Source organism: Scleropages formosus, chromosome 3 (assembly GCF_900964775.1).
Source record: "Scleropages formosus chromosome 3, fSclFor1.1, whole genome shotgun sequence".
NCBI lineage: Eukaryota > Metazoa > Chordata > Actinopteri > Osteoglossiformes > Osteoglossidae > Scleropages > Scleropages formosus.
This window is the reverse complement of record NC_041808.1, coordinates 4,854,827-4,882,060: the sequence shown is the minus strand read 5'-3', so window position 1 is coordinate 4,882,060 and position 27,234 is coordinate 4,854,827. Positions and strand designations below refer to the sequence as shown.

Genomic DNA, 27,234 nt, shown 5'->3' with positions numbered 1-27,234 from the left:
TGCATAAATAACCTAGGCAGATGCTGTAGTGATATGTGTGTAATGGTGTGTGAGACTTTAGCATGACACTAAAATTCATTTATTTTTACAACTGACATGTATGTCAGTGAGCTGACAAACCTGTCAGTTGTAAAATGAAATGGAATGTTAATATACTTGAAAATGTTTAACTTTTCTGTTTTTCGCACAAGAAGACACTATACTTCTTTCTGAGGAATGTGTATTTTACATAATTGCCATGTTATCAGTGTGCTGTCACCTGTTTAAGCTGGCATTGTATGGGTTGACTCAGTCAACAGGAAATTCAGGAACCAAAGTGAAAGTACATTAAAAATGAAAGTAAATTTTGAAAGTTCGAATACGGACTCCATTACAGGGTGTGGAGAAATACTACTTCAGCTATGGCAGAGAAATTATTTAAAGATTTCCTTCGTTGCCATGTCTGTTTTGAGACCTTCAGAGATCCAGTGTCTCTTCACTGCAACCACAGCTTCTGTAAAAGTTGTCTGGAACTATTCTGGGAGAAAAATAAAACCAGGAACTGTCCCATTTGTAAGAGAAGATCATCCTTGGAGGATCTTGGTGTGAACTTCAGTCTGAAAGAGCAGAGAGATGATCCAGAGGAGAAAACCAAGGTGGAGAGCAATACAAGGGACCAAGAAGAGAAGGAGCTGATGTGTGGTAAACACACTGCGAGATGTAAGTGGTTCTGTGTAAATGAGGAAAAGGTTGAACAACTTATTTTAACATCTTTTGCTAACTTGAAACAAGATTAAAGTTAAGTCTACTTTAAAATGACAGAAATAAAAAAACATAACTGTGGTACAGCGAGAACGAAAGTTTGTATGTTTCATCCTCGCTCGGACTGTGCGGAGTTTATATGTTCACCCAGTGTTTGTGTGTGTTTCTTCCTACAGTCCAATGCTATGTGTTTCAGGTGAACCAGGGAATCTAAACTGCTCGTACTGAGCGTGTGTGTGCGTGTGTGTGTGTGTGTGTGTGTGTGTGTGTGTGTGTGTGTGTGTGTGTGTGTGTGTGTGTTGCTATCCTACGAAGGACTAGTGACCTGTCCAGGGTCTACTTACCTCAGCCTTGCCCCCAGTGATTCTGGTACAAGCTTTAGATTACCAAAATCCTGATCAAGAAAGCAATTGAGTATAAATGGGTGGATAATGTCCAGAATCTCCTATGTGCACAACTCTTATGTGTGTCCTATTTGTTTATAAGGAGGACAGTGCCATGTTGTTCCTATGCATCAGATACAAAAGGAAGTAAGTTAGACTGCAATAATGGATCACATGAGGAGAGCATTTTAAAAATGACCTTAAATTCTGACTGTGTGCAAAATCATGGAAACGCTGCATGAAAAGGGGATTCACTTTGAAGTAACTAAAACACAAACACAGCTACAAAGTTGAGTCATATTACCAGTTAACAGTATGTGTCGCCTATGAAATGGATCTCACAATTAGCACTTTGACATGTGAGTTTTCAAAGCAACATGACGCAACTAACAGGATTCCAAAGAGGCCCAAAAAATCAGTGCCTGAATTGTAGTTTTATTGGTCACAAAAACTGCAAAATTATTTAATGAGTCAAGGGGAACAGTGTATAAAAAATAACGACAGCATTATATAATAAATATCAGACTCCCCTGGAGGAGGACAGAAAGATCAGACAGCTGGAAAAGTGTAAGTATAGTAAGTGTATAATACTTCAATAAAGAAAACTTTTCAGGCACACCACCATGTGGTACATATATGTAAGAAGATATTCCACAGTAAATTTTATCTGAAAAGAAAAAACAGTAGAGGAAAAACAAAACGATTAAGAGCCTATGTAACCCGGCTGGGCTTAGCCCGAAAAAGCAATGTGGGGGGATCATGTGTGTCCACTACCCTCAAGGTCCAACATAGAGGTTTGGTGGTGCATGGCGAGTGGGCCCTTGCGGCAGAAACTTGCTCTTGTCGCGTGGAATGTCGCCTTGCTGGGAAGGAACCGGAAGTGGTGCAGGAGGTTGAAAGATACCAACTAGATATAGTTTGGCTCACTTCCACTCACAGTGCCTGCTACAGAACCAAACTCCTTGATAGGGGGTTGTCTCTCTCCTACTCAGGAATTGCACAGGGTGAGAGCTGCCGGGCAGGTGTGGGGATATTCACAAGTCCCCGGCTGGCTGCCATGCAATTGAAGTTTATCCCAGTGGACAAGAGGGTTGCCTCAGTGTGACTTAAGGTCGTAGAGAGGAGAACTCTGACTGTTGTGTGTGCTTATGCACAAAACAGCAGTTCAGAGTATTTGACCTTCTGGGAGAGAGTGGGTGGGGTTCTGGACAGGGCCCCACTTACATAGTCCTGCTGGGGGACTTCAACACTCATGTTGGCAATGACTGGGGAATTTGGAGTGGGGTGATTGGGATTTAAACCCAATCTAAACCTGAATGGTGAAATGTTATTGGACTTCTGTGCTAGTCATGGTTTGTCCGTAACAAATGTCATGTTTGAACACAAGGATGCTCATAAGTGTACTTGGTACCAGAGCTCCTTGGGCCAGAGGTCAATAATTGACTTTGTAGTCGTTTAATCTGACTTGAGGCCAGAAGTTCTGGACACTCGGGAGAAGACAGATGCTGAGCTGTCAACCAATCACCATCTGGTGGTGAGCTGGATCAGATGGTGGGGTAAACTAACGGACAGACCTGGTTGACCCAAGCTTATAGTCATAGTCAGGGTGTGCTGGGAAGGACTGTCGGAAGACCCTGTCTGGAATGATTGTAACTTCCACCTGAGTGAGAACTTCTCTCAGGTCCTGGAGGAGGTAGGGGACATGGAGTCTGAATGGACCCTGTTCAAAACCTCCATTGTGGAAGCAACCAGGCTCAGCTGTGGCTAAAAGCTTGTGGGTGCCAGTCACAGCGACAACTCAAGAACCTGTGGGCCCATCAAGCAAGCAGAAGTAGACAAGCGAAGCAGTCTGATTGGGCTGTAATGGTTCATCAAGTCTTGTAAATAGCTAAGAGCAGTTCAACTGATGCATTTGTAGGCTACAACCAGGGTCTTGAATTTGATATAGGCAGCTATAGGAAGCCACACACAGACATACACACAGACACACACATTGACTGAAACCGCTAGTCCCAAGAGGAGTCACGGCGAGACAGAGCCCAACCCAGTAGCACAGGGTGCAAGGCAGGAGGGGGAGGGGACACACCCAGGATGGGACGCCAGTCTGTCGCAGGGCACTTCAAGCAGGACTCGAACCCCAGACCCACCAGAGAGCAGGCATTTGAATTCTGAAAAGAATATCAGACAAAGCTATCAATAACAGATAACAAAAAAACTTTGTGAGACATTTGTATTTTGATATTTTTAATAAAAAAGGGGGTGCGGTGGCGCAGTGGGTTGGACCGCAGTCCTGCTCTCCGGTGGGTCTGGGGTTCGAGTCCCGCTTGGGGTGCCTTGCGACGGACTGGCGTCCCGTCCTGGGTGTGTCTCCTCCCCCTCCGGCCTTACGCCCTGTGTTACCGGGTAGGCTCCGGTTCCCCGTGACCCTGTATGGGACAAGCGGTTCTGAAAGTGTGTGTGTGTGTGTGTGTGTGTGTGTGTGTATTTTTAATAACTTTGAGTTACATTTAAACTTAAACTAAAATGACTGTGATTAGCGGGCATCTTGTTGAGGGTTTAAAGTGCCTCACACCTTATGCTTCCGGGTTATTCGCCACACTGCCACAATCCTGACTTAGGACAGGTGGTTATTGAATGACTAAATTATTTGAAATTGATCTGAAATCAATCAGTGGCACTCAAGAACACCATGCATAAGCTATAAACACTGTGGCTGGAAATGAGTTCAGTTAAGGAGTTCCCACACTCCTGTTGCTGTGTGTTGCCAGCTGTGAGCTCTGTGTGTACAAAAGGCCCTGATCACTCTGCTGCCCAGTGAAATTTTAGAAAGTAGTCAAGACAAGAAAATGCAATTAAAATAAATAAACTGGGAAACATTTGTATTTTTAAAAATGTGTGACTGAATCACTGTTAACATGATAAGTTAATGCTTTACCTCCTGAAGAGTCTGCTTGATACATTACTACCATTTTATGAACATAATCTGACCGATTGTAACTGTAGCAGCCAGTGTAGTAGAAATGTTTAAGAATAACTTCCCTGTATTTCTAACTCAGCAGTAAATAATACCTGCCCCAGTTCGTACTTTATTTATGGACAGTATTTCAAAAACCATCTCTAAACTTGTCGAGAAGACTGGTTGCAAAAATGTAAGAAATACTGCGAAAAAAGCGAAATGCCACAACACTCATTCAAATGTGGTTTTATTAAGAAAATATTTAAAATAATTGTTTTTGTCTTTACAGCCAGTCCAATCAGCTCTGATCAGGCCAGGAATCCTCTGAGGATTGTTTTGATTGGAAAGACTGGATCTGGGAAAAGTGCTACTGGAAACACCATCCTCCAGAAAGAGGCTTTTTTGTCAAAATGAGTTCAAAATCTGTCACCAGTGAGTGTCGAAAGGCTGTAAGAGATGTAGATGGCAGACGGGTGGCTGTTGTCAACGCCCCTGGATTATTTTACACAGTATTCTCTGAGAAATAATTTCTGAAGGAAATTGGGAAATGCATCTCCCTGTTGGCTCCACGTCCCCATGTGTTCCTTCTGGTTCTAGAACTGGGTCATTTCACTGAAGAGGAAAAGAAAACAGTAGAATGAATTAAGGAGACTTTTGGTGAAAAGGCTGAAGAATATACTGTAATGCTGTTCACACATGGAGATAAATTACACGGAGAACCTATTGAAGAGTTTATCCGTAATGGCAATGATGACCTGAAAATGTTTGTCAATAAATGTGGTGGAAGGTATCATGTCTTCAACAACCACGACAGTAAAAACCTCAGATAGGTAACTGAGCTGCCGGACAAGATTAACAGAATGGTGGAGTCTCATGATGGACGTTTCTACACCAACGAAATGTTCCAGGAGGCAGAAGCAGCCATCAGAAAGGAACAGGAAAGATTAATGATGCTGAGAGATGAGGAGATACAGAGATTTAAAGTTGAGATCACAGCTAAATATGAGAGAGAAAAGGATGAAATGAGGAAAAGGATGGAGGAAGAGAGAAAGAACTTGGAGTGGAACAGGGAGGAGATTAAAAAGCAAATAGGAGAATGAGAGGAGCAGATAAAATGGCAGATTGAAGAGAATAAGAAGAGAGAAGAGGAATACCAAAAACAGAGAGAAGAGGAGGAAACGGCAAGAAGAGAACGAGAAGAAAGAGAAAGGAAAGAGTGGCAGGAGAAAATGCAGAAAATAGAGGAAGAGAGAAAAAAACAGAAAGATTTGTGGGAACAGAGATTTAAGGAAGAAACAAAGATCGACAAAGATTATGAAAACAGAGATGGACAAAGATTATAAAAACAAGAAGAAGATGATGGAGGAGGAAAAAAAAGAAGAAAGAAAAGGAAGATGAAGAGAAGAGAAAAAAGTTTGCAGATGAAAAGAAAGTTTATGAGGAACAAATCAAAAAAGCTACAGAGGCTGAAAAACAACAACTGGAAGCAGAAATGAAAACGAAGATAGAAAAGTGGGAAAAAGAAAAACTGGAGGAGGAGAAAAGGAGGCAGGATGAAGAAAGGAGAAAGGAAGAGGAAGCAGAGGAGCAGAGGAAAAAGTGGGATTACAAAAGGAGACAGTTTGAGGAGGAAAGAAAAAAGAACTTTGAAGAGCAAAGAAAATTAGATCAAGACAGAGAAAAAGAGAGACTGAGGCTAGAAGATACATTTAAAAAACGTGAGGAAGAACTTCGAAAAGACCTGAATGAAAAAGAAAAGGAGTGAAAATCTGATGAAGAGAAACAGAGGAAAATGTATGAAGAAAAACAAAAAGAGATGAAAGATGAAATTAATAACTTGAAACTTAAGCTCATGTCTGCAGAAGATAAGAAGAAAAACACACACACACACACACACACACACACACATTTTCTGAACCGCTTATCCCATACAGGGTCGCAGGGAACCGGAGCCTAACCCGGCAACACAGGGCAGAAGGCTGGAGGGGCGGGAACACCGGGGCACCAGTCCATTGCAAGGCACCCCAAGCGGGACGCGAACCCCAGACCCACCGGAGAGCAGGACCTGGTCCAACCCACTGCACCACCGCATCCCCCCTAGAAGAAAAACAGTGCCATGAAAATACTGGAGCATAAAATATTAGCAGAGCAGAACCTTAAAGAGGTGGAGAGGGAATGTGAATGGAAAATTCAGGAAAATAATAGGAGAAATGAAGAAATTATAAGAAAAATGGCTGAGGAATCAAATGACTTCACAGACAAATATGTAGGAAGAATTTTACAATATGGAAGTATAGGAATAACATTGGGACAAAGAGTGGGTGGTCCAAAAGGAGCAGTAGTTGGAGCGGTAGTTGGAGCAGTAGCTGGAGCAGTAGTTGGAGTAGCATCCAAAATGCTGACATCTAACAGAAATAACAGTTAAACTCCAGATGACAGATCAGACTCAGAAGTTTCATGAAAAGCAACACAAACAGATGCTGTAGGACTGGTTCTCCTTGAGTCTGCTGAGGGAATGTCCTCTGGTTGCCTGGATAATGGTGTTGAGAGCTCCACCAAAAGAAACAAATCAGCTTGGATGGGAAACACATTCTGTGCACTTCTCATGGTTGGCAGCATTTTCCAGGACCACCACAGCTTTAGAGAGTTTGAAAGAAAACCACACACTTGTATTTACATATTGCAATAATGTATGTATTACAATAAATCACAGCACCTGAATGCAAGTTGGCACTTTATGTTATGTCCCTGAATCCTGGATCAAACCTTTTAAAAATATCAGGTTATTGGAATCACTGATTTTATAATTTAAAATAGGTTTATTAAAAAAGGATTAGTTAGGGTTTGACTCAAAGTAGTCTACTTATGTGCTCTTTGTTGCAGTCCTGAACTCCTGTCCTGTCTACGCCAGTCCTTTGTGATCCTGTCCAGGCCCTGTGTACCACATCGTTGCTGTAGTGTCACTTTGTTTCGACTTCATGTAAACAGTCTCTCACCCATTCACTTTATCTCTGGGTTCGCACTGTGCACTGGTACATACACTCTGCTGTTGAGATCGCTGCATTTTACGTCCATGTCCGAATGTTACAGCAAAACATGCCCATGTTCATTTTACATCCGGATGTTACACAGTTTCTTCTGTACATCTTTTCAGCGACTTGCATAAATTTAGACACATTTTTCACATCAAAGTGAATTTTTACAAATCTCATGTATTTAAACATTGCAAGATCAGTGCAGCAAATTAGAGGAAAATTTCCTCTCAGGGGGCTCAAGAGGGACAGCGATATAAGTCATAGGGCAGCAGGTGGCATATTGGTTATAGATACTGCCTTTGTAATCGAGGGTCATAGGTTTGAATCCCACCTCTTTCTGTAGTTCCTTTGATAGAAGGACTTACCCTACACTGATACAGTAAAAATTACCCAGCTGTATAAATGTGCAAAGTGGTGTAAGCTGCTTTGGAGAAAAGCACCAGTTAAATTAATAAATAACATTGCATACATTTGCAGTATGCAATGTTTGAACACAGCTCTTTGAAAGAATGTGTAAAGATTTACTCACTATACACCAATACTGACATTAATGATCATCAAGATGCAACTTTTAAGTCCTGTAGCAAACTAATTATAAACTAAATTATAAACTATAATTATAACTAATTGTTTCATGTTATTCATTTGTTTGCAATCCTCTTAGGAAGTGTTAGACAACCCAAGAAATTATTTATACTTTTATTCATCCATCTTACATTTCATATGCATTTACATTTCCTTTTATATCCTAGAGGTAGTCATTATTGTTTATTTTTTCTGATATTTTTCTCCAAAGCAACTTGCAACAATTTACCCATTTATGCAACTGGATAACTTTTACAGGAGTAATTCAGGCTGAGTGCCTCACTCAGGGGTATTACAGCAGGAGCTGGGATTCAGACCTGGATTTTTTGAGTGCAAGGCAGCAGTTCTAACCACTGGGCCACCTGCTGCCCCTGACACTTTCTTTATTGTTCCTACTCACCTATTTCTGTCTTATATATGTGTTCTCATCTTTTTCTGTGTTACTGTGCTTCATTCAGCAGATTTCGCAACATTTGTATCTCATACTCTGTGTGTAATATATCCTATGTGTAGTCATGCATTTCTAAGTTGTCAGCTTATGTTTATGGGGAACCTCTCACAATAAAGCCATAAAAGTGACTAAATTCTGTTGTGGTGATCACACAGTGAGTTTTTGCTTACACTGAAGGACAGGATCTGACAGCTCTCACCTGTATTTACAAAGGATGCACAGAGAATGTAATGATGCCAGTAATACATGCAAGTACAGTTTTATTCACTGTGACAAGGTGATTAACTAATATAGAGTTTACCTAAAGACTGTACAGAAGACAAAAACTACTCAGTCAAATACAGACAATCTCGGATTACAAACGAGTTCTGTTCCCAAGTTTGTTTTTAAGTCGGATTTTTTACATAAGTGGGAACAGTTAAGTACGGTTTCTGTCTAACGTCAGTTAGCCAAATGTTTATTAGTATATAGTGTATTGTGTACCTTTCTATGCATATAAAACATTAAAGAAACACTTCTGGATACCCTAAAACATCTTTAATGTCACACACACACATTTTCCAAACCACTTGTCCCATGCGGGGTTGCGGAGCCTACCCAGCAACTCAGGGCGTAAGGGGAGAGGACACACCCAGGACGGGATGCCAATCCATCACAAGGCACCCCAAGCGGGATTCGAACCCCAGACCCACCAGAAAGGAGGACTTGGTCCAACCCACTGCGCCACCACATCCCCTCTTTAATGTCACAATACAATAATAATAATAATAATAATGAAATGTAATGATAATAAATTTAACTATGTACAGTATTTATAATAGACATATAAAGTGATAATAATAAATGTTACTGCAGCATTTATAAAGTAATAGAGAAAGAAAGATTTTTGTTGGTAAAAAATAACTGACTTTTTTTGTGAAATCATTAATAATAGTAGAACATTGATGATGTGCATCTGAAAGCAAAAGAGACAAAACTTGAAAAGTTCAATGATGCTAAAAAACAGTGTGAGGAAAACGTGAAACACATAAAGGTAAATGGACAATTTATTAAAGTCTTTATATGAGTCAGTGAGTAAAGAGGTCTTTCCCATCAGCACACTGGTTCTACAGCTTGGAAAGGATACATGTTTGTTGTGTAATTTGTGGGACAGTACTTGTGGTTAGCTTTGCTACCTACAAAGCAGTGCACCTACAAACAAACTGGTTTGCTTTGGATCCAGAAGCTGCAGGTTAAAATTCCTGTAGCTGTATTACCATTGAGCAAGGTACTTGTCCTAAAAATTGCTCCAGTAAGAATTTACCCAGCTTTATAAATACGTAAGTAATTGTTATTTAATTTACTTAATTTTGTAAGTTGCTTTGGAAAAAAGCATCGTTAAATGAGAGACACTAACTGGTATCATTGTCATGATGATGATCTACCTGAAATGACAGCTGTATTGACTCCTCCTACAAACCCATGAAGCACTTTAGGTCACCAGGAGACACCAGTAAGAGATGAAGAGCTGCTCACACCACACGGCTCTGTAGGAGTTCTGTGAACAGAAAAATTGTACACTGTTACATTTCCGTCACCATCCTCTAGTTGCTATGGAATTTTTGCATTCAATTCATTCCTTTAAACTAAATTTTACTCTAACCTCCTTGTGAACTGTCTTTTTTGTTGGATTTCATGTTCTACTCAGAAGGCCCCAGTCCTGCTGCTGACAACCAACCAACCAACCAATCAATGTCCACAACTGCTTGTCCCAAGTGGGGTCACGGCGAGCCGGACCCTACCCAGCAACACAGAGGGCAAGGCTGGACACACCCAGCACGAGATGCTGGTCCACCGCAAGACACCCTAAGCAGGACTCGACTGCTGCTGACATTACAGTTTAAGTAAATACCTCTGTACACTGCTGTCCACCTTGAGTTATTTCCCAAATAGAAGTTATTTAGTTGTGTCTTTGTACTATCTTATTAGTACTAGCCTCTCTGTAATAGCCTATTAGTGGTTTTCAAGGTAAGGTGTAGGACTGCGACTGGAGACCTGAGCTTCAGTGGTTACACTGTCATGAAGAGGTTAGTTCTGGTCTTCCTGCAAGAGGTGTGTCTGGTCTCGGTACAAAGTGTAAGTGAAACTTTAACAGAAGATTTTTCAGCCAGAGAGACAGGAAGTAAAAGAACCTGTAATATGGCAGCTAAAGTTTCTTTTCTTGAAGTGAAGCTCAATTGCTCTGTGTGCTGTGAGATCTTCAAGGATCCTGTTCTACTACCGTGTAGTCACAGCTCCTGTAGATCCTGTGTGCAGCAGTACTGGGAAGAGCTTAAGAGAGTGTCCCTTGTGTAGAACGAGGTCCTCTACTGAAAACAATCCTATCAGCCTGGTTTTACGGAATATTATAGAGTCCTACTTCAAGCAGAAAAGTCAGTCAGAGGCTGCAGAGAAGAGTGAACTTAGCTGCAGTGTCCATGGAGAGAAACTTTTACTCTTCTGTGAGGATGACCAAGAAGTTCTCTGTGTCGTGTGTCAGACTTCAAAAAACACAGAAACCACCAGATCTGTCCAGTGGAATGTCACGTCCACACCTACAACTCAACCGACAGCACCCGACTGTGCTCCAGCTCCTGATTAACCACTCATCCTATAAAAGACCCTCCGCAGCTCCCATACCTTGCGAAATCTCGTCAGAGACAACCGCTCTTCCTCGTGACGCTTCACTCACACGCATCGCTAGCTCTCAGTTCACGTCCTCCAGTTTTCGACTCCTTGCTTTGTTTCCCAACCATGTCCATGGATTCTTGTTTCAACCCTGTTTGCTGTTTGACCGACCCTTCGCTAAGTCCCCTGACCTCGCCCATGGAGCTTCACTCTTAACCTGACTGTCGACCGACCCTTCACCTATCCCCGACACCGAGTACTTGCCTCATCCCTCGACTCCAGACATGTTGTGTTGTTTGTGTTGTTGTTTCTATGAGAGACACTAAGTGGTATCATTGTCATGATGATGATCTATCTGAACTGACAGCTGTATTGACTCCTCCTACAAACGCATGAAGCACTTTAGGTCACCAGGACCCACCAGTAAGAGATGAAGATCCTCAGATCATCAAAAGATCTCCTACACAGTGTCATATGTGTAGTTTGTAAAGAAAGCAGTGTGTTTGGTGTTTGATTAGGTGTCACAGAGAACTGGAGTGATACTGAACTGTACAGTTTGTGTTAAATGTGACTGTGTAATTTTCAGAATCAGGCTCAACACACAGAGAAACTGATAAAGGAGGAGTTTGAGAAGCTCCAGCAGTTCCTGCGAGATGAACAGGAAGCCACATTGGCTGCACTGCGGGAGGAAGAGGAGCAGAAGAGTGAGAGGATGAAGGAGAAGATAGAAAACATCTCCAAACACATCTCCATCCTGTCAGAATCAGAGACATTGAGGAAGATCTGAACGATAAAGACACCTATCACGTCCCACGGGGGCCCCTTCTGATCAGAGGCGGCACCACTCAGGAAACACCCACGTATCAGCTCACAGTCTCATAGGACACGGAGGTATAAAAGGAGCCAGCGGAGCAGACCCGATTTAGGATTTTTAATAACCGGTTCCATTGTGTTTTCTTGGCGATTAGTAGTTTCTTGGTCCCGAGTGCCCGTCCTGTTAGTTCCTGCCTCTTGTTCTCCAGTCCTGGTCCAGCGTTCCAGTCCGGTATTTCGTCGCGTCTCAGGGTTCCAGTCGTACTCACAGAGTAGCGTTTCACTGTTCACCGTAGTTCAAACACCGTGTGTTTCCTGGTCTCGTGTTTCCTGTTTTACTTCTACCAAGTGTCTTACAGTACGAACAGTGCACTTTTAACATCACTCTGCACATGAGGTCATTTTACTTTTCGTCCGTAGCAACGCGCGTCCGCACCCTACCAAATTCGTGATGGTAGGGACAGGGTGATGGTTTATAACTATTTCTTCTTTAACACTGATTGAGTGAACACTGACTTTTATTTCTGCATTTTCCAGACCAAGAGCAGAAAGCAAAGGTATTTTAATTCTTTTTTTAAATTTAATTCCCTTCCAGTCCCACATCATCATTCAGTCCTACTTGTCCTTGCAGAGTCCAGTGTGAAGTGCAGGATCCAGAGGTGCTTTCAGGGGCGCTGATAGATGTGGCCAAACATCTGGGTTCTCTGAGCTTCAGAGTCTGGGAGAAGATGCTGCACATTGTCACATACAGTGAGTACTGGGCACCTAGTAGAAGCCCTTTTATATACTAAATGGTTGTGTTTGAAAAGCAGCACCAGTTTTGGGGTCCCTACTCAACATGTGTCACTCTTGATTTACTATGCTTTTCCCTGTGTAAAAAAGGGACTGTCGGTACTGACTGTGGTAAAAGGAGCTGGAGGAGGCTGTCTTTTAAAGGGTTACAGTCGTTGGTCTGTGTCGGTACTACGAGAGTAACTTAGGTGTTGGTTGAGCAGATGTTTCTTTTTGTCCTGTAATTTATAGCCCTGATGAAGCTCAAAAGTCTGGGCAGGAAGTGTAATATGCAATACCTTACAAAAATATTCAGGCCCTTCACAAAATTACACATTTTAGTGCATAAGAAAATGAAGCTGTAATATTTTGTTCCATGCAACATTTTAATTTAAATTAATAAAATTTAAAGTGAATTATTTTCAGTCAACATAAGTGTCTCATCACAAAAGTTTAAAAAAAAAAAAAAAAACACTGAAACACGTCGCTTGCATTTTTGCATATTGTGGCACGCAGCACCATAGGTTTGGATGGGGCAAAGAAGGATGCAGAGGCAGCGTTCATTTTGAACACCGGCACCAGGGAAATAATGCTCTCGGTCCAAGGACCCCGTTTCCTTCAGCACCTGCGCCTACAAGCAGCCTTCCCAGCCCCAGACTCTCTCTCCCCACGCACTGGTAGGCACAGTCACCCCATCATTTTCCCCCTAAGTGCCCCCAGTGGCTGCACACCCACATTTAACATTATTCCCCACAGTGCAGCTGTTTACAATGAAACATCTTCCCACCCAAACACACTAATGCGGGTTGTTAAAATGTTTCTTTGCTCCTACCATGTGTGTGTGTGTGTGTGTCAACCCAGAGAGCATTATTTGAGATTTACATTTATTCATTTAGCAGATGCTTTTCTCCAAAGCGACGTACATCAGATTGTAGGATAATCTGAAGGTGACTGCAAACAGCCTCAGGCAAACAGATTCAGATTTTTGTCTGGACCTGTTCAAAAATGAAAAATATCAACATATGTATCCAGAACTTTGATAAAGTGACTAAACGTTAAAACAATTTTCATTGTAACCAAAATTATGAGATGTGATTCCAGCACCAAACATAACCTGAACACCATTTATTACTTCAGTTGGGATTTAACTCCTCTGAACATTATTCGAAAACTACTATAGTTCATGTGTTACAGGTACATGTGTTATGCGGTACCATAGTGGATACACACACACACACACACACACACACACACACACACATTTTCAGAACCACTTGTCCCATACGGGGTCACGGGGAACCGGAGCCTACCCGGCAACACAGGGTGTAAGGCCAGAGGGGAAGGGGACACACCCAGGACGGGACGCCAGTCCGTCGCAAGGCACCCCAAGTGGGACTTGAACCCCAGACCCACCGGAGAGCAGGACTGTGGTCCAACCCACTGCGCCACCGCACCCCCTCCCATAGTGGATACAGCTGTGTTTAAAGCCAGATGTTGCAGGTTCAAATTCCACATCCAGCTCTAGTATCTTTGAGTGAGGTACTTTGCTAAAATTACCCTGTTGTGTAAATAGGTAAAAATTAATAAAGAAATTTAGTTTTCTTCATTTAAATTACAGCTTTCTTAAGAAGTTGTTTCAAATTTGCAGTGTGGAGCTCAGTGTTTAAGTGTCTAATTCATGCTTTACATTTTCTGTGGATCCCACAGCTCCTGTGACTCTGGACCCCAACACTGCTCACCAAAAACTCTCCGTGTCTGATGATCTGACCAGTGTGAGAGACACTGGAGTCAAAAAGCAGCTTCTTGACAACACAGAGAGGTTTACTATGTATGCAATGGTGTTGGGCTCTGAGGGGTTTACTTCAGGAAAACACAGCTGGGAGGTGGAGGTGGGAAACAAAACTGACTGGACTATAGGAGTGGTGAAAGAGTCCATCAACAGGAAGAGGGAGATTACAACCAGTCCAGAAAATGGATTCTGGGTTGTTACTCTGTGTAATGGAGATGAGTATAAGGCCTGCACCTCACCAACATGTCTCACACTGAAGAATAAACCCGAGAGGATCGGGGTTCAGTTGGACTATTATGGGAGGGAGGTGTCCTTCTTCAACTCCACTGACATGTCACACATCTACACTTTTACAGACACTTTCACTGAGAAACTGTTTCCATTTTTCTCTCCTTGTTTAAATGAAGATGGAACAAACCCTGGAGCTATGAAGATCTGTCCAGTGAAGGTGTCTGTAACTGTGAATAAAATGTAATGAGCGTTTATTGTTATAATTAGTTTATTGACTTTGTGTTGTCTTGGGGCGGAAGCAGACTGGTGGTCACATCATGTGACCTATATCTCCAGCATGTAGGTTTCAGCTGCCTGTCTAGACACATTTGGGAAGAGGCGGGTGCTACCCCCTCTACTTTTGGATTTTGGTAGATGGAATTGGTTAGTTTGGTCATCCCAGATGCTGAAGACCCTTCTTGTTTTGATTCAAAGCTAGGGTAGTCTTCCAACTTGAGTTAGTTTAGTTTGGTTTTCCTAAGTTCTTTGGCACCATCTTAGCTCCTTTTCCCCCTGGAAAGTGTCTTTATATTCTGTAAATAGTCACCTGAAAATCTGCACCAATTAGCACAGTAAAAAGAACTTGCACTTAAGCACTTTGTTGTATGTGTGATCTTGTTGCCCCTTGTTACCAAATTCTCACCATTCACCTGATGATACACCCTAGACACCTGGGGTTCTAACAAGTGGGAGTGGCCAGGAGTACCTGAAGGCCATGGGATCCCTTTTCAGATGTCAGCCTGTCTTGCAACCCAAAATAAAATGCTGCAGGTCACTGGTAAGGGCATAAAACATTAAGGCTGAAGCATGGGGAGAGGGGAATGCATCAGTGTAAAAGGAGTACAGCACCAAATACACAACCTCTCACTTTACACCAAGAGCTAAGAGGAGCTCTGTATGTACATTAAATCAGCACTAAAACCCAACAGAGTAAAAGTCAAGCATGGATTTTATTAAAAAGCAAACCCGAGCTCACTATAGAGACTACAGCTTTCCTCTTCCCCTGCCACAGTACTTAAAATACTAAAATGTGGAAGAGTAGCCCACACGAGTGGTACTCATTCAAGTTAAGGAACTCTTAAGGGTTCTTACACAGAGTTAGTTTGGTACTTTACAGCCACTTGGAAGATACTAGAAGGCACCAGAACATTTACATTTATTCATTCAGCTAACGCTTTTCTCCAAAGCGACTTACATTGTTAACATTACCCATTTATACACGTTTTGTCACTCTCCTCTTGTTACCTAAGAAGAAGTTTGTGCTAAATTCTCTCCTTAAAACCAGTTAAACACTTTTACTGTGAAGTAGCGAAGCCTCCTTGTCAGCTGTCTTCTTAATTTGATTTCATGTTCTACTCAGAAGCCCTCAGTCCTGCTGCTGACATTACAATTTAAATAAACACCTCTGTAAGCTGCTGACCACCTTGAGTTATTTCCTGAAGAGAAGTTATTTAGTTGTACCTCTATGTACTGAGTCTATTTCCTGTTTTAAAGGTATGGTGTACAGTTACATATTTAGCAGACATTTCTCTCCAAAGCGACTTCCAATGAGCTCTATGTAGTCTTACCAGCCCACACACCTTATTCTCCAAGGTGATTTGCACTGCTAGATATATTACTTACAATGGATCACTCATCCATACATCAGTGGAACACACTCTCTCTGTTACTCACACACAATGGGGGAACCTGAACAGCACGTCTTTGGACTGTGGGAGGAAACCAGAGCACCCAGAGGAAACCCACACAGACACGGGGAAAACATGCGAACTCCACACAGACTTGAACGAGGAACAAATCCACGTCCTCTTGCACCACCCAGGTGCTATGAGACAGCAGCTCTACTCACTGTGCCACTGCCCTCTGTATGAGTGTAGGACTATAGGACTGTAGGGCTCTGACTGGAGACCTGAATTTCAGTGGTCAGACTGTAAGAGGTTAGTTCACATTTCCCTGCAAGGGGTGTGTCTGGTCTGAGTGCAAAGTGAAAGTGAAATTATAACAGAAGGTTTTCAAGCAGAGAGACAGGAAGTAAAAGAATCTATGGCGACTAAAAGTTTGTCTCTGGATGAGGAGCTCATTTGCTCTGTGTGCTGTGAGATCTTCAAGGATCCTGTTCTACTAGCATGTAGTCACAGCTTCTGTAGATCCTGTGTGCAGCAGTACTGGGAACAGAAGAGCTCTAGAGAGTGTCCTGTGTGTAGAAGGAGGTCCTCTATTGAACACCCTCCACCGAACCTGGTTTTAAAGAATATTATAGAGTCCTACTTCAAGCAGAAAAGTCAGTCAGAGGCTGCAGAGAAGAGTGAACTTTGCTGCAGTGTCCATGGAGAGAAACTTTTACTCTTCTGTGAGGACGACCAAGAAGTTCTCTGTGTCGTGTGTCAGACTTCAAAAAAGCACAGAAACCACCAGCTCTGTCCAGTGGAAGAGGCTGCACTGGATATAAAGGTAGTTTATTTCACATCTAATATTAAAAATACTGAAGTTATGAGAGCTGAAAATACCTGAACTTGAAACAATCAGCAATCTGTATAAAACTACATTTATGAGACTTAAATTACTCGGCAGTACAGACGCTCGTGAACAATCGGTGTTAGTAAAGATGACTCATTGGTTTTGTCAAATCAATAATAATAGTATAACAATGATGAACATGATATGTACTTCCAGGAACAACTCAAGACTGCACTGAAACCACTAAAGGAAAAACTGGAAAAGTTCAATGAAGCTAAAAAACAGTGTGAGGAAACAGTGAAACACATAGAGGTAAATGGATGATTTATTAAAGTTTTTAAATGAGTCAGTGAGTGAAGAGGTCTTTCCCATCAGCACACTGATCCTAGAGCTTGGAAAGGACACCTTGTGTTGGTTATGTTGTTCTTTCGATGAGAGACACTAACTGGTATCATTGTCATGATGATGATCTACCTGAACTGACAGCAGTATTAACTCCTCCTACAAACCCATGAAGCACTTTAGGTCACCAGGAGACACCAGTAAGAGATGAAGATCCTCACATGAGCAGTAGATCTCCTACACGGTGTCATGTGTGGTGTGTAAAGAAAGCAGTGTGTTTGTCAGGGGGTGTATCAGAGGAGCTTCTCTTTTGAATGGATCCACAGGGACATGGAGAGGACTGGTGATGATTAGATGTCACACAGAACTGGAACCAACTATTAAATGTCCATATGAGGTGGACTAAAGAGTTAAGAGTGATACCAAACGGTACAGTTTGTGTTAAATTTGACTGTAATTTTCAGAATCAGGCCCAACACACAGAGAAACAGATAAAGGAGGAGTTTGAGAAGCTCCATCAGTTCCTGCGAGATGAAGAGGAGGCCAGATTGGCTGCACTGAGGGAGGAAGAGGAGCAGAAGAGTCAGAGGATGAAGGAGAAGACAGAAAACATCTCCAAACACGTCACCACCCTGTCAGACAGAATCAGAGACATTGAGGAAGATCTGAACAATGAAGACACCAAATTCCTGATGGTAGGATGATGGTTTATAACTATCTGTTCTTTGACACTGACTGAATGAACAGACTGAGTTATTTTTACTTCTGTTTTTCAGACCTTCAAGAGCACACAACAAAGGTATTTGTTTTAATTAGTATTTTTAAAATTTTTTTCAATTCCCTTCAAATCCCACATCATCATTCAGTCCTACTTGTCCTTGCAGAGCCCTGTGTGAAGTGCAGGATCCAGAGGTGCTTTCAGGGGTGCTGATAGATGTGGCCAAACATCTGGGTTCTCTGAGCTTCAGAGTCTGGGAGAAGATGCTGCACATTGTCACATACAGTGAGTACTGGGCACCCAGTAGAAGCCCTTTTATATACTAAATGGTTGTGTTTGAAAAGCAGCACCAGTGTTGGGATCCTTACTCAATATGTCACTGTTTACTATGTTTTTTCTGTTTTACATTTACATTTCGACTTTTAGTAGATGCTTATCTCCAAAGCGACATCCATCTCATAGAAAGTACAATGTGTGCTTTAACATCAACAGAAGGAGAAACTTAGATGCAGACATGTGATTCTAAAGCACAGTTAATTTGTTACTTTCCACCATATGAACCAATGTACATCACATGAGTAGCTGCATAAAGGTTTGTCTCTTACTCAACAGTTACAATTACAAAATTATTGAATATTAACATCTTCATGTTCTTTATGCACTTTATAGATCATGGGAGAAGTGAGTCTGAAAGACATGAGTTTTTAGACCCTTCAAAATGTAGACAGAGATTCAGCAGTTCTGAGAGAGAGGGGGGAGGTCGTTCCACCACCTTGGAGCCAAAACCAAAAACTTTTGCACTTTTATTTTTGTGTGTGGAACCACCAAACGGACAGAGGTGGAGAAGCATTGCAGTCTGGTTGGGTTGTAGACAGGGATTAGGTCTTGAGAGTAGTTCCATTGATGCTTTTATCGGCCATAACCAGAGTCTTGCATTCGATCCGGGCAGCTATAGGAAGTCAGTGCAGACAGACGAGTAGAGGAGATACATGGGAATGCTTTGCCAGGTCAAACAAACCTCATCCAGTAGCGTTCTGTATCAGCTGTACAGGTTTGATGGCAGTTGCTGGAAGGCCAGACAGGATAGAGTTGCAGTGTCCAAGTGGGATATCACCATTCCTGGACAAGTAGTTGTGCAGAGCCTGTTGTTAGATAAGGACGGATCCTACAGGTGTTATGCAGGATGTATCTGCAGGTCCGGGTTGTGGCTCGATGTGCTGAGAGAAAGACAGGCTTGTTTTGAAAGGGGACTGTAGGTATTGAGAGTGGTAAAAGGAGCAGGAGGAGATTGTTTTATAGAGATTTACTGTAAGTGGGCTCTGTCGATACTTTGAGGTTTATTATTGGGGTCGTTTTGGTGTCCTGCCATTTATACCCCTGATAAAAGCTCTCAAAAGTTTTGGCATCAAGTTTAATAAGCAGAACCTTGAAAAAGTATTGCGATCCTTGACAAAAACATATTTTACTGGATAACAAAATGATGCTGTAATATCTTGTTCCATGTGACATTTGTCATTGTTTTGTTCCACACGATGACGGACTCACTGCAGTGCACTGCAGAGTTCTTCAAATCGACGTTTATTACAGCAGGCAGACGTAATCCGTGAGAGGTCGGGGACAGGCAAAGGTCGGGCAATCGGCAAACAGAATACACAGGGCAAAGCGAGAATCGTGGTCAAAGAATAAAGAAGCAAAGGTCGAGGCAGGAAGGAGTCCCAGGTAACGCAGGCATGCAAGAGAAGTCGCTGAACAAGATTCCGCATCGTCGTCTCCTCGGCGTCCCTTTTCATCCCTGTTCCCATGAGGGAACAGCAGGTGTCGCCGATGTGCTGGTGGACAGAGACGTGACAACATTTTAATTCAAGCTAAAAATACTTTAGTACTAGCAAAAAATACTTACTTAATTCAAGCTACAAATATTCAAAATTACCTGTTTTAATTCAACATTAGTTTTGCACCACAAATTAAAAAAAAAGGCTATGCGCTGTGGAGTTTATGAAGTTTTCTTTGTTTCAGTTACAGGTTTATTCAGAAAAAAATGTCAAATTTTTGGTGCAAAACTAAGTGTGTCAGTGTCATGTTTTCATGTTTTATATTCTCTGTTTATCCCACAGCTCCTGTGACTCTGGACCCCAACACTGCTCACCCAAAACTCTCTGTGTCTGATGATCTTACCAGTGTGAGAGACACTGGAGTCAAAAAGCAGCTTCCTGACAACACAGAGAGGTTTTATCGCTGTGTCAATGTGTTGGGCTCTGAGGGGTTTACTTCGGGAAAACACAGCTGGGAAGTGGAGGTGGGAAACAAACCAAAGTGGACTGTAGGAGTGGTGAAAGAGTCCATCAACAGGAAGGGAAACATTTCATACAGTCCAGAAAATGGATTCTGGGTTGTAATCCTGAGGAATGGAAATGAGTATAAGGCCTGCAGCTCACCACTAAAATATCTCACGCTGAAGAAGAAACCCCAGAGGATCCGGGTTCAGCTGGACTATGACAGGAGGAAGGTGTCCTTCTTCAACCCCACTGACATGTCACACATCTACACTTTTACAGACACTTTCACTGAGAAACTGTTTCCATTTTTCTCTCCTTGTTTAAATGAAGATGGAACAAACCCTGGAGCTATGAAGATCTGTCCAGTGAAGGTGTCTGTAACTGTGAATGAAATGTAATGAATGTTGTTCAAACTTGTGAGCTGAAATATTACTGTAAAGTTTACTTTCCACACAATATTCGTCACTTGTGAGAAATGTTCACAGAAGAGAAATTAACTGAATTATAGTGATGTATTGGAATATAATAAAAACTGTCAATATTAGTTTTTTGGAATATGTCTTTATCTGTTTTCTCCCTTGTGGGTCTGCAGGTGTGTCTGTCTACATGGAGAGACCTACTCACACACACACACACACACACACACACACACACACACACACACACACACACACACACAGTCTGAAGCTGCTCATCCCTAGTGGTGTTGTGACAAGCTGGAGCCTAGCCCAGCAGCACAGGGCATGGGGGACACACCCAGGATGGGACGCCAGTCCATCACAAGGCACCCCAAGCAGGCCTCGAACCCCTCACCCACCAGAGTGCAGGGTCCAGCCAGGGCCACTGTGCCACCGCACCCCCCTTTCATGGAAAGACCCATGATGTCCATTTCATCCAGTATGAAGCCAAAGGTTGAAATAAAAACCAGCTTGTCCAATATTAGAATAACAGGACAGCTGGTACTGTTGTGCTTAGAGCTACTACCTCTGGATCTAAAAGTCGCAGGTTTGATCCTCACCTCCAGTTGTGGTACCCTTGACCAACATATTTACCATGAATTCTTCTGATTTAAAAAAAAAAAAAAAATTGCCCAGCTGGATAAATAGTTGTGAGTTTGTAAATGTAATAATAATTGTAACCTTAACATTGTAAGTTACTTTGGAGAAAGGTTTTAGAGCAGCATGGTCCCCACAAACTCTTTACCCTCCTGCTGTCTGGTAAAAGGTACCAAAGCATTCGGACCCTCACAGCCAGACTGTGTAACGGTTTTTTCCCCCAAATCATCAGACTCCTCAATACCCTGGACTGACACCAACCCACACACACACACACACACACACACACTCACTCACACAGAGACCACACATCATTCCACCCCCTTTGCAATTTTTTACACTGTTAATCCACTATACTAACCAACTTCTTTCCTGCTACTTTGTATGTCTGTATCTACAGCAATTATTCCATTTTTTCAAGTGGTTATTGTTTTTTGTTTAGTAATTACTGTACTGTCTTGTGCTGTTTTGCACACGTCTTGCACACGTGCACTTTATGCAGTCCTGTGTCAATAGCTTTGTGTTGTCTTATGTAGCATCATGGCCCTGGAGGAACGTTGTTTCGTTTCCCGTGTACTGTAAGTTCATGATTGAAATGACAAAAAAGCCACTTTGACTTACATTTATATTTACATTTATTTATTTAGCAGACCCTTTCCTCCAAAGTGACTTCCAATGAACTCTATGTAGTGTTATCAGCCCACACACCTTATTCACTGTGGTGACTTACACTGCTAGATACATTACTCACAAAGGGTCACTCATCCCATCACTGACTTGATGATTTGAGTAAAACAGAGTGATATCAGGAGCAGAGTGAACAGGTAGCACTAAACTCCTGAAGGACTGAGGCACAGTCGGGTCCTTCTGCACACAGAGACTTAGACAGGTGACAGGTGACAGGTGTGTTCCGACTCATAGCGCCCTCTGGTGGTGACCTGTGTGCCTGCAGCCCTGTTCAGAACACTGCAGAGTGAAGGAGGTGCAGCGACTCCTCTGTGCCACAAGGGGGCAGTAGGACGGACTGTCGGGGGGCTCGCAAAACTGCTCTAGTAAATCATTAAAACTTCAGAAGAAATTACTGAAATATGTACATATATGTAAATCATTATTTGACATTATCTGATGAAAATTACTCAAATAGCAATAAACTAACAATGGAATTTTCCATATTTAGCAAACAGTAACTTAAACCTTTTTGTAGAGGTTAACATTTACAGTTATCTGACACTTTCTTCCAAAGCAGCTTACCTAGTGAGGTTACAATTATTTACCCATTTATACAGCTGAGTAATTTTATTGGAGCAATTTAGAGAAAGTACTTAAAGGTAGTACAGCCAGAGGTGAGGCTCAAATTCTGGGTCTAAAGGCAGTACCTCTAACCACCGCACTACCAGCCATGTCCTCACACGCATATGTGTTTGTATTATCAGTGTTTTTTCTGATTTCCTTTCAAAGGGTGTGTCAGGTCTGAGTCCAAAGTCAAAATGAATTTCTGTGAAAACGATTACTCATCCGGAGATATTGGAAGTAACAGAGTCTGTAAAATGGCAGCTAAAGGTTTGTCTCTGGATGAGAAACTCATTTGCTGTGAGATCTTCAAGAATCCTGTTATTCTACCATGTAGTCACAGCTTCTGTAGATCCTGTGTGCAGCAGTACTGGGACCAGAAGAGCTCTAGAAGGTGTCCCTTGTGCAGAAGGAGGTCCTCTGCTGAAAAGCCTCCTGTCAACTTGGTTTTACAGAATGTTACCGAATCCTACTTCAAGCAGAAAAGTCAGTCAGAGGTTGCGGAGAAGAGTGAATCTCATTGCAGTGTCCATGGAGAGAAACTTCTGTTCTCCTGTGAAGACGACCAAGAAGTTCTCTGTGTCGTGTGTCAGAGAGTCTATCAACAGGAAGGGGGAGATCACATATGGGCCAAAGAATGGATTCTGGGTTGTTGATCTGAAGAATGGAGATCAGCATGTGGCATCCACCTCACCACCAACACGCCTTACACTGACAAAGAAACCGCAGATGATCCGGGTTCAGCTGGACTATGACGGGGGGAGGTATCCTTCTTCAACCCCACTGACATGTCACACATCTACACTTTTATACTTCCACTAAGAAATTGTTTCCATTTTTCTCTCCTTGTTAAAAACATGATGGCAGAAATGCTGAAGCTCCGAATATCTGTCCAGTGAAGGTGTCTCTAACTGAATAAAATGTAATGAATGTTCTTCAAACTTCTGAACTGAAATATCACTGTAAAGTTTCATTTTGTTTCAACACTATTTTTCACTTCTGAAAAATGTAAAATGTGCACTCAACAGGAATGAACTGGAGATGTAACCAAATTAACAAGTAACCAAATTACAGCAAACATATAATAAAAGCTGTCAATAATAGTCGTATGGTACATGTCTGACCCGTCTTCTCCATCGAAAGTCTGCAGGTGTCTGTCTGTATGGAGAGACCCACAAAGTCCATTTCAACCAGTAGGAAGGCAAAGGTGTTTAATAAGCATCATATGGTCCAATATTAGTATCAACATTTTCCCGTTACAGCTGAAGGTGTCCAGTATGAATATGAAGCAGTTCCTGTATCTCCAGCCTTCCTCTGATGTACGTGCCACGATACCTGAACTTTAGGCTCACCTCATAATGTCATTATCAGCTAGTGACCAGGTCGAAGGTGTCGAGTAACGAGCCGCTCAGCAGATAGTCACACGGTCTTACAGAATCAGAGACACACAGCTCTTCATAGTGTATGTGGAGTTAAAAACTCATGAAGAGCTCTGTTAATCAGATATCCAGGATACACTGAGGGCTTTAGTCACTTCCACACACTGATGGAGGGCTTGAAGGACACAGTGAGGGACTTGAGTGTAACCCTTGTGTTTGTGTGTGGAGGCTGAAGAACTCATTATTCAACAGGCACTAACTGTGATGGGGGTGAGGTGACTCTTTAGTCCTCCACCTTATGGGTTGAAGTGTGAACGCTTAAGACTTGGTCAGATAAGGAACCCTTGAACATACACTGGTAAACAGTAGACTGCTGGTCATTGAACTCCCCCTTAGTGGTACAAACTGTACCAATGCACATCAAGACCAACTCATTCAGACCCAAGCTGAAGGTGAAGGGGGTGCAGTTTTTACAGCACAGCCTCACTGTGCTCTTGAAATAGTCTTTACCTCTCCAGTTGCATTAATATGGATTTTTTTCCTTTTTTCTGAATACTTATGCAAGCAGGGATTTATCCCACAATCAATGACCAGACTGTCAACATACCAATAAGATGCTGCCCAACAAAAAGTCTCGCCCTCAACAAACACCTCAAGATCATTTTCAGCAGATTTACTCACATAATCTTTTTATGCAAACTTACATTCAGCCGCAATACAATCCATTTCTTCAACATAACCAACATTTTAAATTACACTTTATCAAATATATTTTCCAAAATGCATGAAAATAAGCAAATTCTGTACCATAAACCAAAACAATATTAAAATACTGTGTGACAAAAAGGCAAATTGGTATACGAATCCATGTAGTGACAGTGTATGGGGGAGGGTAACAGAGCCAACGGGAGAGCAAATTGTGAATGAGGTGGACAGGACGTGGACAATTCCCAGGAGCAAGAGGAACAGACACCCCCAACCCTACCGACATGCGAGAAAAGCTTCTTTAGGGAAGGCATCACGGCCGTGTTGCATTTTCACAGGAAGTGAAGTTCGGCTGGTACGAACACGGCCCACAGATGCCCTCCACTAAGGACACCAGTGTGTCCTAAGCATCCCGGAATCCTTTGGAACAGTTCTCAGTATTCCTCTGAGTAGAACGGAGGAAGCACCACATTCATGCAGCTCCAGGTGGTGTTACTATGGTATGAAGCCAGTCTCAGCAGAAATCCCACTGCCACTTTCTCTTTGAAAGCCCTAAATAATGTGATACAATTAGGACTCAAACCTCTTTTTAAATTTATATGCAACAGTTAAGGGTTTTGGGGGGGGAAGCCATCTGTATTTTACGCTGTTTCTCTCCTGCCATCCAGGGAAAGGAGAAAGACGCCCGAAGTCCCTAATGAGAATTAGTCATGTTTGTGTGTTGAGTCGGGGACTCCGGTCCTACCACGTTTCATCAAGGTCGGCACCACTCTGGGGAAGAAAGAGAAGGAAGAGCATGAGAGCAGAGTGAGAGAAAAGGACACACACACACACACACACACACACACACACACACAGTACCAAAAAATATGTGATGGAAGATGAAAATGGACACAGTGCTCGCTGCTTTTTAGGGGCCACATAAAGGGGAAAAAAATTAGGGACAGAATAGAACCACAAGAAGAAATTTAGAAGTCCATCATCCAAGTGTCTAGGGACAACACGGAGACCTCACTGCCATGGTAACACCCTCAACAATCCTCTAACTTATCCCAAACCCAGTCTTGACCAGTTTCTGAACTGGGCCACTGAAAATGTACACCAGAGCATGGAGAGTGGGAGGAACCAAAAAAGAAAACCCCCACACAATTTAGTGATTAATATTTTATTCTCATGACACAATAGTGTGAGTAACAATTATTGAACATTCCACCCTTTAACATTCACTTGTTTTCATACACTGTACACACCTTGTGAAAAACACACTCACTGTGAACTGGACCAATCTGAGCAGAGAGGAAGCACAGGTCATCACCCCCAGGTGGCGTACCATACAGCATGGCTTCTTATTGCGATTAAATGCGAGTCAGGGCAACACCAACACAAGACACTTAATGATTGTTTTATTAGCGATTGGTAAATGAGTACGAATGAAGTCATCCCCGATCGAAGTTTCTCCTTCTCCCTGTACCGAGATCTCGACCTAACCTGTGAAGATTCATACGATTCCAGCATGTTTTCTGCAGACAGTCAGTGTTATGCAACCATGTGAGTCACCAAAACAAATCTTTCACTCTCACTTTTTAAGCCACCTACTGACTGATCTCTGGGAAGACCATATAGTACCGCTAATCATGGAGATTTACAAATATTGTTTATATGTATCATGTGAAGGGGATGAGGATAATAGAGACATTATAGAAGCACTTTTTAAGTATTTTAGCATCAGGAGAAGGTCGGGCGGAGGCGAGTGCTCCATTTCTCAGGTCTCTTCCAACCTTTATTGTGTGTCCTTCAAGTCTGACCAAGGTAAGGTCTTATGGAAGCGGAGAAAAGGATTTTTTCATGTTTCAATGCTAAATATGGCAGTTTCAGTAAATGTGGTTCATATGATATGAATAAATATAAAAAATATGCATCTTCACATTTATTTTTTGTCATGTTTAAAAGTTAAACACTTTCAGATTGTTACAGCACTTTTTGTCAGGTTTGTTAATGATGTAAAAAATAACACTGATGTGCGGGCTCGCCAAAGCAGAAGATATTTGTTATTAAAAATATGGTTTATTTTACACATTACTCCTTTCCAGAATTACAGACATATGCAGCAGCTGAAAGCGAATTAACATTTGTTTTGTGGAAAATGAAGTGTTTCGTGTTTTTATGAGATTTTCAGCAACGTTTCGGTGAACATGTTTGTCTTTCGCAATGAGGGACGTTCAAAAACTAAGCATAGCAAAATGTGTAAATACATTAACAATCCGATGTGAACCAGTTATCATTATTGATTCATGCATGTACCTGCAGCTCGGTTATGACTGGGATTTATTTCTCAGTATGAGATTTGTTTTGAATTTGAATTATTACACTGTCTTCAAGGTGCTTATTGCAGTGCTACTCTATTTTCTTCCTTTATTATGCAGTAGAGTATATATGAGAAATAACTGAATGAAATAGCTTCCATCAGTGTTATCATTCAACAAAAAAATTATTATTATTATTGTTATTATTATTACATACCTGTAGAGGTTTTTGGTGCCTTTTGTTTGTGTATTTTTGATCGGGTTTTTGA

At 42.0% G+C, this 27,234-nt stretch overlaps 1 protein-coding gene and 2 pseudogenes across 1 annotated transcript; all 3 read left to right on the top strand.

Annotated features, from left to right (window-relative positions):
* Positions 1–359: 359 nt before the first annotated feature.
* On the top strand, positions 360–5,271 carry LOC114910193 (GTPase IMAP family member 7-like; annotated as a pseudogene).
* Positions 5,272–10,329: 5,058 nt separating this feature from the next.
* LOC108932631 (zinc-binding protein A33-like) lies at positions 10,330–14,690 on the top strand (annotated as a pseudogene).
* A 1,782-nt stretch (positions 14,691–16,472) lies between these two features.
* Positions 16,473–20,698, top strand: LOC108932632 (zinc-binding protein A33-like). The gene is made up of 6 exons (XM_029250527.1): positions 16,473–16,891; positions 17,114–17,209; positions 17,704–17,934; positions 18,016–18,038; positions 18,124–18,242; positions 20,072–20,698. Exons 1-6 carry the CDS (start codon positions 16,484–16,486, stop codon positions 20,629–20,631), a joined length of 1,437 nt encoding a protein of 478 aa, XP_029106360.1. The 5' UTR covers positions 16,473–16,483; the 3' UTR covers positions 20,632–20,698.
* Positions 20,699–27,234: the final 6,536 nt, after the last annotated feature.